This window comes from Pelophylax lessonae, assembly GCF_965119305.1.
Source record: "Pelophylax lessonae genome assembly, chromosome: 3".
NCBI classification, from domain to species: domain Eukaryota; kingdom Metazoa; phylum Chordata; class Amphibia; order Anura; family Ranidae; genus Pelophylax; species Pelophylax lessonae.
In genome coordinates, this window is record NC_138770.1 from 33,143,599 (window position 1) to 33,157,080 (window position 13,482).

Here is a 13,482-nt window from a genome sequence, read left to right on the forward strand (position 1 = left end):
TGCTGGCGGTGCCCTGGTTGCGTTGGCGACCTCCTCCTCTGCCTTGTGCTTCCACTGCGGCCCCGCTGTCAGATGGGAATGCCAGCAGCATGGCGTCTACCAGCGTGCGCTTGTACTCGCGCATCTTGCGATCGCGCTCCAGTGAGTGAATTAAGGACGGTACGTTGTCCTTGTAACGGGGATCCAGCAGCGTGGCCACCCAGTAATCAGCACTAGTTAGAATGTGGGCAACTCGGCGGTCGTTGTGGAGACACTGCAGCATGTAATCATGTGCCTCATGTGTGTGCCAGGCTGCCCAGAGGCAACGAAAGGCTGTCCTCTGTGGGAGGTGTATCGTCCGTGTCCTCTGTATCCCCCCAGCCACGCACCAGTGATGGCCATGAGCTGGCCTGGGTGCCACCCTGCTGTGAACATGGTTCCATCTCCTCCTCCTCATCCTCCTCCAGAACTGTGCCCCTGCTGGACAATTGTGTCCCTGGCGTTTGTGTGTGCAGGAACCCACCCTCGGAGCCCCTTGCGAATGACTGCCCTGAAAGCCTTGGAAATGTTACCTCTTCATCCTCCTCCTCCTCCTCATCCTGTGCCACATCCTCTTCCATCATCGCCCGAATTGTTTTTTCAAGGAGGCATAGAAGTGGGATAGTTAAGCTGAGAACGGCGTCATTGCCACTGGCCATGTTGGTGGAGTACTCAAAACAGCGCAACAAGGCACACAGGTCTCGCATGGAGGCCCAGTTATTGGTGGTGAAGTGGTGCTGTTCCGCAGAGCGACTCACGCGTGCGTGCTGCAGCTGAAACTCCACTATGGCCTGCTGCTGCTCGCACAGTCTTTCCAGCATGTGCAAGGTGGAGTTCCACCTTGTGGGCACGTCACATATGAGGCGGTGAGCGGGAAGGCCGAAGTTACGCTGCAGCGCTGCCAGGCGAGCAGCAGCAGGGTGAGAACGCCGAAAGTGCGCACAAACGGCCCGCACTTTCTGCAGCAGCTCTGACATATCGGGGTAGTTTTTAAGGAACCTCTGCACCACCAAATTCAGCACATGCGCCAGGCAAGGGATGTGCGTCAAACCGGCTAGGCCCAGAGCTGCTATGAGATTTCTCCCGTTATCGCACACCACCAGGCCGGGCTTGAGGCTCGCTGGCAGCAACCACTCATTTGTCTGCTGTTCCATGCTCCTCCACAACTCCTGCGCGGTGTGTGGTTTGTCCCCCAAACAGGCAAGTTGTAAAACTACCTGCTGTCGTTTACCCCTGGCCGTGCTGAAGTTGGTGGTGAAGGTATTACGCTGTCCGGATGAGGAGGCGGTAGAGGATGAGGAAGCGGAGTAGGAGGAGTTAGGAACAGGAGGCAAACTGAAGCGCCCTGCAATCCTCGGTGGTGGAAGGACATGCGCCAAATTGCTATCCGCCTCAGGCCCATCCGCCACTGCATTTACCCAGTGTGCCGTTAGGGAGATATAACGCCCCTGACCGTGCTTACTGGTCCACGTATCGGTAGTTAGGTGGACCTTGGCACAGATGGCGTTGCGCAGTGCACACCTGATTTTTTCCCCCACTTGGTTGTGCAGGGAAGGGATGGCTTGCCTGGAAAAGTAGTGGCGGCTGGGCACGACGTACTGTGGGACAGCCACCGACATTGTGGAGATGGTTGGTGACCCAGGTGGTGGTGTTGCTGACAGATCGTCTGTTTGCGGGGTGGCAGGTGCCGGTATCACTACAGATGTGGCTGGAGCGGCCGAGACTGCAGCAGAAGAGGAAGCAGGATGAGCCAGAGACGTTTCTTGGTTTTGAAGGTGTGTACTACACTGCAGCTCGTGCTTTGCACTTAGATGCCTGATCATGCAGGTTGTGCTCAGGTTGAGAAGGTTTATGCCTCGCTTCAAGCTCTGATTGCACAGGGTGCAAACCACTCGTGTCCTGTCATCAGCACATTTTCTAAAGAACTTCCACGCTAGAGAACTCCTTTGAGCTGACTTTGGTGCGCTCGTTCCCTTGCTGCGTTGGGCAGTAGCGGGCGTAGTGTCTAGGGCACGGCCGCTCCGCTTCTGCACCCTGCTCCCTCTTCTGCTGTGCTGGTGGCTCTGTGCGACCACCGCCTCTTCCTCCAAACTACTCAGGTCACCTGCATGATGTTCATTCCATGTGGGGTCAAGGACCTAATCGTCCTCCACATCATCTTCCACCCAGTCTTCACCCCTGCCCTCCTTGTCGGTCTCCACAATGCTGAACGCCGCAGCAGTTGGCACCTGCGTTTCGTCATCATCGGAGACGTGCTGCGATGATCCTTGCATGTACTCATCTTGAGAAATAAGTGGTTGGGCATCGCTGCACTCAATCTCTTCCACTTCTGGGGCAGGGCTAGGTGGATGGCCCTGGGAAACCCTGCTGACAGAGTCATCAAAAAGAAGAAGAGACTGCTGTATGGCTTGGGGCTCAGACTGCTTGCCTGATTTGCAAGGGGGTGAGGTGAAAGACGGTTGGACATCGGCTGCAGGTGCCAACTGTGACCTTTCTGCAGTAGACTGGGTGGGAGACAATGTGAAGGAACTGGAGGCACTGTCAGCAGCAAACCAATCTACTATCGCCTCCACTTGTTCTGGCCTCATCACTTCTAGGGGCGTATGATGCCCTACCAAATACTGATGCAGGTTCTGTCGCCTACTCACACTTGAGGAAGGTGTTTCACTTGTGCGTGTAGCTGGCACAGATCGACCACGTCCTCTCCTTGCAACAGGAGCTCTACCAGCAGCACCACGACCCAGGCCACGGCCCTTATTTGACGGTCTCCTCATATTTCTGTAATTTAAGATCTTGCCCTAGAAAGGTTTTTATTGAATAGCGGAATAGGAAATATGATCCAAAAAAGTGTATGTATCTCGCACGTACAAAACCACACTAGGCCCCAATTACTATTGTTTGTACCCCTAAAAGGATGGTTGAGGAGTAGGAGGAGGAGTATGGAACAGGCAGCACCCTCAAATCTTCAGAAGTATGAGATGAACCCCAAAAACTTGGAAAGGTGGATCTCACACGTACCGACACAGACTATCACGCAATTTAATTGATCCCCAAAGGTTTTAATTTAATAGCGGAATAGAAAATATGATCAAAAAGAAAGTGTATGTATCTCACACGTACACCACCACACTAGGCCCCAATTACTATTGTTTGTACCCCTAAAAGGATGGTTGAGGAGTAGGAGGAGGAGTATGGAACAGGCAGCACCCTCAAATCTTCAGAAGTATGAGATGAACCCCAAAAACTTGGAAAGGTGGATCTCACACGTACCGACACAGACTATCACGCAATTTAATTGATCCCCAAAGGTTTTAATTGAATAGCGGAATAGAAAATATGATCAAAAAGAAAGTGTATGTATCTCACACGTACACCACCACACTAGGCCCCAATTACTATTGTTTGTACCCCTAAAAGGATGGTTGAGGAGTAGGAGGAGGAGTATGGAACAGGCAGCACCCTCAAATCTTCAGAAGTATGAGATGAACCCCAAAAACTTGGAAAGGTGGATCTCACACGTACCGACACAGACTATCACGCAATTTAATTGATCCCCAAAGGTTTTAATTGAATAGCGGAATAGAAAATATGATCAAAAAGAAAGTGTATGTATCTCACACGTACACCACCACAATAGGCCCCAATTATTATTGTTTGTACCCCTAAAAGGATGGTTGAGCAGTAGGAGGAGGAGTATGGAACAGGCAGCACCCTCAAATCTTCAGAAGTATGAGATTGTGTTCACTGTACCCCACAAAGATTGTGTTCACTGCACCCCACAAAGATTGTGTTCACTGCACCTCAAAAAGGATTTTGTTCACTGCACCCCACAAAGATTGTGTTCACTGCACCCTAAAAGGATTTTGTTCACTGCACCCCAAAAAGATTGTGTTCACTGTACCCCCCAAAGATTGTGTTCACTGTACCCCCCAAAGATTGTGTTCACTGCACCCCACAAAGATTCTGTTCCCTGTACCCCACAAAGATTGTGTTCACTGCACCCCACAAAGGATTTTGTTCACTGCACCCCAAAAAGATTGTGTTCACTGCACCCCAAAAAGGATGTTGTTCACTGCACCCCAAAAAGGATTTTGTTCACTGCACCCCAAAAAGATTGTGTTCACTGCACCCCAAAAAGATTGTGTTCACTGCACCCCACAAAGGATTTTGTTCACTGCACCCCAAAAAGATTGTGTTCACTGTACCCCCCAAAGATTGTGTTCACTGCACCCCACAAAGGATTTTGTTCACTGCACCCCAAAAAGATTGTGTTCACTGTACCCCACAAAGATTGTGTTCACTGCACCCCACAAAGGATTTTGTTCACTGCACCCCAAAAAGATTGTGTTCACTGCACCCCAAAAAGGATGTTGTTCACTGCACCCCAAAAAGGATGTTGTTCACTGCACCCCAAAAAGGATGTTGTTCACTGCACCCCAAAAAGATTGTGTTCACTGCACCCCACAAAGATTGTGTTCACTGCACCCCACAAAGGATTTTGTTTACTGCACCCCAAAAAGATTGTGTTCACTGCACCCCAAAAAGGATTTTGTTCACTGCACCCCAAAAAGGATGTTGTTCACTGCACCCCAAAAAGGATTGTGTTCACTCCACCCCAAAAAGATTGTGTTCACTGCACCCCACAAAGATTGTGTTCACTGCACCCTAAAAAGGATTTTGTTCACTGCACCCCAAAAAGATTGTGTTCACTGCACCCCACAAAGATTGTGTTCACTGCACCCCAAAAAGATTGTGTTCACTGCACCCCACAAAGATTGTGTTCACTGCACCCCACAAAGGATTTTGTTCACTGCACCCCAAAAAGATTGTGTTCACTGCACCCCAAAAAGGATTTTGTTCACTGCACCCCAAAAAGGATTTTATTCACTGCACCCCAAAAAGATTTTGTTCACTGCACCCCAAAAAGGACGTTGTTCACTGCACCCCAAAAAGATTGTGTTCACTGCAGCCCAAAAAGATTGTGTTCACTGCAGCTCACACACAGAAAAATGGATGTGGATCACTGACACCTGCCTATCTCCTATCCCACACCACACAGCAATATCGATTGTAGTTTGTAGAACACAGTTTCCCTAAAATTCAGCAGCAGCCTCTCCCTAACAGGATTGAGAAGAGATCGTAGATCGGGACTAAGTGCAGACCCCACACAGCAATATCGATTGTAGTTTGTAGAACACTCTGACCCTAAAATTCAGCAGCAGCCTCTCCCTAACAGGATTGAGAAGAGATCGTAGATCAGGATTGAGTGCAGACCCCACCCCCCACACAGCAATATCGATTGTACTTTGTAGAAGACACTGACCCTATAATTCAGCAGACTCTATCCCTAAAATGCCTACAACTCGCCCTGCCTAAACACTCCGACCTGTCCCTCAATTCTATCCGGACACAAATGTTTTTTTCCTGCCTGTCTTTCCCTAATCAGCAGCCAGCACGTTGATGTGTGCTCTGTCCCTGATCTAAGCAGCAGAATGAAGACGCTGCGGCTGCCTGGAACTTATAAAGACTTGGTCACATGCTTCAGACGGCCAATCACAGCTACTGAGACATTTGCAGGCATGGCTGGGATGGCTTAAGGCACACCAGTTAAACGATTGTTGATTGGCTGTTGAAAGCCTGCCATGAAAAGAGCGCCAAAGCATGCAAAACCCGGAAATAAAACGACCGATCACAGATTTTTACCCGAACATACAGTAAAGTGTCCGTGTCCGTGTTCGGGTACAAAAAATCCAATTATTCGGTACGAACACGAATAATACAGTCCGTGTTCGCTCAACACTACTCCTCACCTCTCCGGTCAGCAGGTAGATGATCTCCAGGGTGAGGTTTAGGATCTTCTCAGTCATGTGACTCCGGTCCTCCTCTATCCTCATTGGTGCCATCATCTATGAAGGTTTCCCTGTAGACAGATAATATTGATAACAGAGAATTATCTGGATTAGTATTGGTTGTACAATAATAGGATGGGGATATCAGGAGGTAATATGAAGGTCGGTGTGAATTTTAGCTCTATGGTCCCAGTGAGAAAATATTTAATCTGGACAGTTTAGTGTTTTCTATGATTCTTGGGGTCCGGGATTCTCGTAAAATTTGGCCACTTGGATCATAAATTCCATTTTTTATGATGGGTGTGAGATGAGAATCAGGATAAAGGTCAGGACAAGCAACAGACGAGCGCATCCAAGAGATGAAGCCGGGGTCACTACACAGAAAATCAATCCAAGGAAACAACAGGCAGGACGAGGAATAGCAAGAAGGAGCTCCGAGACAAATGAGAATATTGCTCAGCCAATGGGAGATTATCTCAGCATGACTTACATAATGAAGGAGATGAGGGGGAGGGGAGGAAGTCACTTAAGGTGACCATAGATACATGGAAATTCAGCTGGTTCAGCAGGGATCGGTCACATTTCCATCCATGTGTGGTCCCTGCTGGATAAAACTCACTTGATCAGCGGCTGCAGCCAATAGGTTCATCACTGATCTGTGTATTCTGAGAGCGGAAGAGCGCCCCCCATTGTCAGAATACAATAGTACAGCGGGGAGGACTCTCCCATCCCCCTCCAATGTGTGGATGGGGAAAACCTAGATTAACCCCTTCAAGGGATCAGTTGATGAATAATATATCTTGCTTCTAAAGCTGACCATACATGGTTTAGTTTTATCGTTCAGCCAGCGGGATAAGTAAAAAAAGCTACACTTATTCCCCATCCACACATTGGAGGGGGATGGGAGAGTCCTCCCCGCTGCACTGAACGATAAAACTAAAACATGTATGGTCAGCTTTAGAAGCAAGATATATTATTCATCAACTGATCCCCTGAAGGGGTTAATCTAGGTTTCCACACTATATGCAGATAAAAGACGTCACAGTGACTATGGAGGAAGAGGACGGACATGATAGGGGGGGTTACTGGGTGTAAATAGAAAATAAGATCTTATTACCTCCTCTGCTACCTCTTCCAGTAATGTCTTCTCTCTACTTCCTCCCAACTCACCTCTCACCCGGAACTTCCTGTGTGTACCTGACATCGCTTCCTGTCTGTATCTGACATCACTTCCTGTCTTTATTCCATAGAGACTTCCTGTCTGGGTAGAAGTGAGGTCACCACCTTGTGGAAATCAGAGGAACTGAAGCCCTGAGAGACATCTCGCAGTGTGAACACGGTGTAACGTTAGAAAACCATACCTACGGGGCGTGGCCGGCTGTGAAGGCAGATGGAAGCTGCTGCATAGAGCTGTCTGAAAACGGGCTCCCTGCAGTAAAGGAAAGCGACTTTCAGCACTCCTGAGGGCTTGGAAAAACACCCAAAAGCGGCAGCAATCTAACGGGAGGATGGGGAAAAGGAAAGAAAGAGGAATTCCCCGCAAATTAGGTGACTTTAGAAGCCCGGCCGGGACTCCAGAAAAATACCAAGATGGCGCTGACTCCTCCCCCTCTCATTGCAATGCTAGAGAGCAAAAATTAAATGCTGGAGAAGGAGAAGGATCACAGAATGCCCCAAATGAATGCAGTCTGCAGATGCAAGATGACACCAGCAGCCCTCTAAAGCAGAAGAGGAAAATCACTCCCTCCAAAGGAAATGTAAGTGATATTGATCATGATCATGACTATGACTTAACACGTGGTAACTAGAGTTGAGCGGACACCTGGATGTCCGTGTTCGGCGGGTTCGGCCGAACTTTAAAAAAAAGTCCGGGTCCGTGTCCCGGACTTTTGCCGAACTTTTCCCGGACACCGAACCCCATTGAAGTCAATGGGGACCCGAACTTTCAGGCACTAAAATGGCTCTAAAACACCAATGGAAAGGGCTAGAGTGCTGCAAATGGCAGCAAAACGTAGTTAAGACCATGGCGAGTGCTCTGCAAACAAATGTGGATAGGGAAATAACTTAAAACAACAAAAAAAACCCAGAAAAATAAAACAATGTTCTTCATCTCTGAAGGACGAGGCCCATATGGAGTAGGAGGGAGGTTGAGGTGGTGGTGGATGTGGCGGTGTCATAGGCGTGCGCACAGGGTGTGCCGGGTGTACCTGGGCACACCCTAATCACCTAGGGCACATAGCATTACCGCTCTGTTTGCCAGTGAGGAGATGGGAAAGATCTCCCTTAGACCTGTTCTGCTCTATTTCTCTTTGCCAGCAGGGAGAGTAATGTATCGGGGCCATGTACATGTAGGCAAACACATGCATGTGTATTTAAACTTTGGGGTGCACACCCTAATGCAATAGGCTGCGCACACCTAGGGGCGGTGTAGGTGGAAGCGGCGGTGGAGGAGGACCAGGGCCGGATTAAGAGCATCATGGGCTTGGTGCTGAGGATTTTGAAGGGCCTTAAGGGCCGTGCCTTGGCATGCACCCAGAGGAGGAAGGGTGCAGCCATGCATGCCCAATTCAACATGGGATGCTGTCTCTGAAGCCCATAAACACATCCATGCATCGGAAACTGTCCCTCCTTGTCCGGCCTTCGTACTGTGTGGGGAGGTTCTGAGGGAGCTGCCTGGGGAAGCGAGCATAGAAGCCAGACTTCTGTGTTTACAAGTGACAGAAGAGCGGTAACAGTGAATATGGCCAACCCGGGGCCTATATAAAGGTAGGGGCCTGGAGCTGCAGCTCCAATAGCCCCTATGTTAATCTGGCCCTGAGGAGGACGAGGTAGCCAACACTGCTTATTTTCACAAATTTTAAATGAGGGTACACCCCAAAAGAGTGAGAAAGAGCAAAAATAGAACAATGGCTGGGTAAGGTCGGTATCCATCGCTATTCTGCACAAGGTACGGAAAAGTCCCGTGGGATCCGTGCCTGGTTCATTTTAATGAACGTGAGCTTGTCCACATTGTCTCTGGACAGGCGGCTGCGCTTGTCTGTGATAACCCCCCCAGCCGTGCTAAATACACATTCAGATAATACACTGGCTGCAGGGCATGCCAGCACCTCCAAGGCATAAAGGGCAAGCTCAGGCCATGTGCCCAACTTGGAGACCCAGAAGTTGAAGGGGGCAGACCCCTCATTCAGTACGTCTAGGCATGTGCACACATACTGCTCCACCATGTTGGTGAAATGCTGCCTCCTGCTAAGACGTTCCATATGAGCTGCTGGTGCTGCTGTTTGTTGTGGCGCGCTGACAAAGCTTTTCCACATTTCAGCCATGCTAACCCTGCCTTCTGAGGTGCTGGCGGTGCCCTGGTTGCGTTGGCGACCTCTTCCTCCTCCTCTGCCTTGTGCTTCCACTGTGGCCCCGCTGTCAGGTGGGAATGCCAGCAGCATGGCGTCTACCAGCGTGCGCTTGTACTCGCGCATCTTGCGATCGCGCTCCAGTGAGTGAATTAAGGACGGTACGTTGTCCTTGTAACGGGGATCCAGCAGCGTGGCCACCCAGTAATCAGCACAAGTTAGAATGTGGACAACTCAGCGGTCGTTGTGGAGACACTGCAGCATGTAATCGCTCATGTGTGCCAGGCTGCCCAGAGGCAACGAAAGGCTGTCCTCTGTGGGAGGTGTATCGTCCGTGTCCTCTGTATCCCCTGAGCCACACACCAGTGATGGCCATGAGCTGGCCTGGGTGCCACCCTGCTGTGAACGTGCTTCCATCTCCTCCAGCTCCTCCTCCTCATCCTCCTCCAGAACTGTGCCCCTGCTGGACAATTGTGTCCCTGGCGTTTGTGTGTGCAGGAACCCACCCTCGGAGCCCCTTGCGAATGACTGCCCTGAAAGCCTTGGAAATGTTACCTCTTCATCCTCCTCCTCATCCTCATCCTGTGCCACATCCTCTTCCATCATCGCCCGAATTGTTTTTACAAGGAGGCATAGAAGTGGGATAGTTAAGCTGAGAACGGCGTCATCGGCACTGGCCATGTTGGTGGAGTACTCAAAACAGCGCAACAAGGCACACGGGTCTCGCATGGAGGCCCAGTTATTGGTGGTGAAGTGGTGCTGTTCCGCAGAGCGACTCACGCGTGCGTGCTGCAGCTGAAACTCCACTATGGCCTGCTGCTGCTCGCACAGTCTTTCCAGCATGTGCAAGGTGGAGTTCCACCTTGTGGGCACGTCACATATGAGGCGGTGAGCGGGAAGGCCGAAGTTACGTTGCAGCGCTGACAGGCGAGCAGCAGCAGGGTGAGAACGCCGAAAGTGCGCACAGACGGCCCGCACTTTCTGCAGCAGCTCTGACATATCGGGGTAGTTTTTAAGGAACCTCTGCACCACCAAATTCAGCACATGCGCCAGGCAAGGGATGTGCGTCAAACCGGCTAGGCCGAGAGCTGCTATGAGATTTCGCCCGTTATCGCACACCACCAGGCCGGGCTTGAGGCTCGCTGGCAGCAACCACTGATTTGTCTGCTGTTCCATGCTCCTCCACAACTCCTGCGCGGTGTGTGGTTTTTCCCCCAAACAGGCAAGTTTTAAAACTGCCTGCTGTCGTTTACCCCTGGCCGTGCTGAAGTTGGTGGTGAAGGTGTAACGCTGTCCGGATGAGGAGGCGGTAGAGGATGAGGAAGCGGAGTAGGAGGAGTTAGGAACAGGAGGCAAACTGAAGCACCCTGCAATCCTCGGTGGTGGAAGGACATGCGCCAAATTGCTATCCGCCTCAGGCCCATCCGCCACTGCATTTACCCAGTGTGCCGTTAGGGAGATATAACGCCCCTGACCGTGCTTACTGGTCCACGTATCGGTAGTTAGGTGGACCTTGCCAGAGATGGCGTTGCGCAGTGCACACCTGACTTTTTCCCCCACTTGGTTGTGCAGGGAAGGGATGGCTTGCCTGGAAAAGTAGTGGCGGCTGGGCACGACCTACTGTGGGACAGCCACCGACATAAGGTTTTTAAAACTGTGCGTCTCCACCAGACGGAATGACAGCATTTCAAAGGCCAAGAATTTTGAAACGCTGGCATTCAGGGCCAGGGATCGCGGGTGGGTAGGGGGGTACTTCCTCTCAAGTGTTTGGGAGATGGAAAGCTGAATGCTTCCACGGGACATTGTGGAGATGGTTGGTGACCCAGGTGGTGGTGTTGCTGACAGATCGTCTGTGCCCCAATTACAATTTTTTGTACCCTAAAGTCAGGATGAAGAAGAGGTGTAGGAGGAGTTGGGAACAGGAGGCAAACTGAAGCGCCCTGCAATCCTCGGCGGTAGAAGGAGATGCGCCAAACAAATTTAAAAAGGTGTACCGATACAGACTATTCCGCAATTTAATTTTTTACACTCAAACAGGGTGTATATTGAATAGAGGAATAGGACAAATTTTACAAAACGGTGTATCTCACACGTACAAACACAATCTAGGCCCCGATTACAATTTTTTGTACCCTAAAGGCAGGATGAGGAGTAGGAGGAGTTCGGAACAGGCAGGAGGCAGACTGAAGCACCCTCAAATCCTCGGCAGTATGAGATGCGCCCCAAAAATTGGAAAGGTGTATCTCACACGTACCGACACAGACTATCCCGCAATTTAATTGTTTATACCCAAAGGTTATGATTAAATAGCGGAATAGAAAATGTGATCAAAAAAAGTGTATGTATCTCACACGTACAGAAGCACACTAGGCCCCAATTACTATTGTTTGTACCCTTAAAAGGCTGAATGAGGAGTAGGAGGAGTTTGGAACAGGCAGCACCCTCAAATCTTCAGAAGTATGAGATGAACCCCAAAAACTTGGAAAGGTGGATCTCACACGTACCAACACAAACTATCCCGCAATTTAATTGATCCCCAAAGGTTTTTATTGAATAGCGGAATAGGAAATATGATCAAGAAAAGTGTATGTATCTCACACGTACAGAAGCACACTAGGCCCCAATTACTATTGTTTGTACCCCTAAAAGGTTGAATGAGGAGTATGGAACAGGCAGCACCCTCAAATCTTCAGAAGTATGAGATGAACCCCAAAAACTTGGAAAGGTGGATCTCACACGTACCAACACAAACTATCCCGCAATTTAATTGATCCCCAAAGGTTTTTATTGAATAGCGAAATAGGAAATATGATCAAAAAAAGTGTTTGTATCTCACACGTACAGAAGCACACTAGGCCCCAATTACTATTGTTTGTACCCCTAAAAGGCTGAATGAGGAGTAGGAGGAGTATGGAACAGGCAGCACCCTCAAATCTTCAGAAGTATGAGATGAACCCCAAAAACCTGGAAAGGTGGATCTCACACGTACCAACACAAACTATCCCGCAATTTAATTGATCCCCAAAGGTTTTTATTGAATAGCGGAATAGGAAATATGATCAAAAAAAGTGTATGTATCTCACACGTACAGAAGCACACTAGGCCCCAATTACTATTGTTTGTACCCCTAAAAGGCTGAATGAGGAGTTGGAGGAGTATGGAACAGACAGCACCCTCAAATCTTCAGAAGTATGAGATGAACCCCAAAAACTCGGAAAGGTGGATCTCACACGTACCAACACAAACTATCCCGCAATTTAATTGATCCCCAAAGGTTTTTATTGAATAGCGGAATAGGAAATATGATCAAAAAAAGTGTATGTATCTCACACGTACAGAAGCACACTAGGCCCCAATTGCTATTGTTTGTACCCCTAAAAGGCTGAATGAGGAGTAGGAGGAGTATGGAACAGGCAGCACCCTCAAATCTTCAGAAGTATGAGATGAACCCCAAAAACTTGGAAAGGTGGATCTCACACGTACCAACACAAACTATCCCGCAATTTAATTGATCCCCAAAGGTTTTTATTGAATAGCGGAATAGGAAATATGATCAAAAAAAGTGTATGTATCTCACGTACAGAAGCACACTAGGCACCAATTACTATTGTTTGTACCCCTAAAAGGCTGAATGAGGAGTAGGAGGAGTATGGAACAGGCAGCACCCTCAAATCTTCAGAAGTATGAGATGAACCCCAAAAACTTGGAAAGGTGGATCTCAAACGTACCAACACAAACTATCCCGCAATTTAATTGATCCCCAAAGGTTTTTATTGAATAGCGGAATAGGAAATATGATCAAAAAAAGTGTATGTATCTCACACGTACAGAAGCACACTAGGCCCCAATTACTATTGTTTGTACCCCTAAAAGGCTGAATAAGGAGTAGGAGGAGTATGGAACAGGCAGCACCCTCAAATCTTCAGAAGTATGAGATGAACCCCAAAAACCCCAAATATCATTCAGCTCTGCTGCAGGCCACAATTTATTTTTTTTTAACCCAAGGCTGTATATTGAATAGTGGAATAGAAAAAAAGTGTATGATTTCTGAAACCACTCAATATTAGCACATGTGAACTGAACACAGCAGTGTATGATCAGTCACTCAGCACAGCACAGCTGAAGGAAAAATGCTGAACACAGTGCCTGATAGAATAATACTTTTCTCCCTCCTCCTCAGTGGGCAAAAAAGATTGTGTTCACTGCACCCCAAAAAGATTGTGTTCACTGCACCCCAAAAAGATTGTTTTCACTGCACCCCAAAAAGA

The 13,482-nt window shown here is 48.9% G+C and overlaps 2 protein-coding genes across 2 annotated transcripts in view; both read right to left on the bottom strand.

Annotated features, from left to right (window-relative positions):
* Positions 1–5,938, bottom strand: part of LOC309549936 (uncharacterized protein) — a gene marked incomplete at its 3' end in the record, with an annotated part of 37,682 nt that extends 31,744 nt beyond the window's left edge. Inside the window, exon 1 of the mRNA XM_082250419.1 lies at positions 5,829–5,938. Coding sequence (XP_082106545.1) covers positions 5,829–5,924 — 96 coding nt within the window. The 5' untranslated portion in view covers positions 5,925–5,938. The remainder of the gene's footprint in view (positions 1–5,828) is intronic.
* The window catches only part of LOC309550274 (uncharacterized protein), a gene marked incomplete at both ends in the record, with an annotated part of 1,476,097 nt that overhangs the window by 1,320,402 nt on the left and 142,213 nt on the right, over positions 1–13,482 (bottom strand).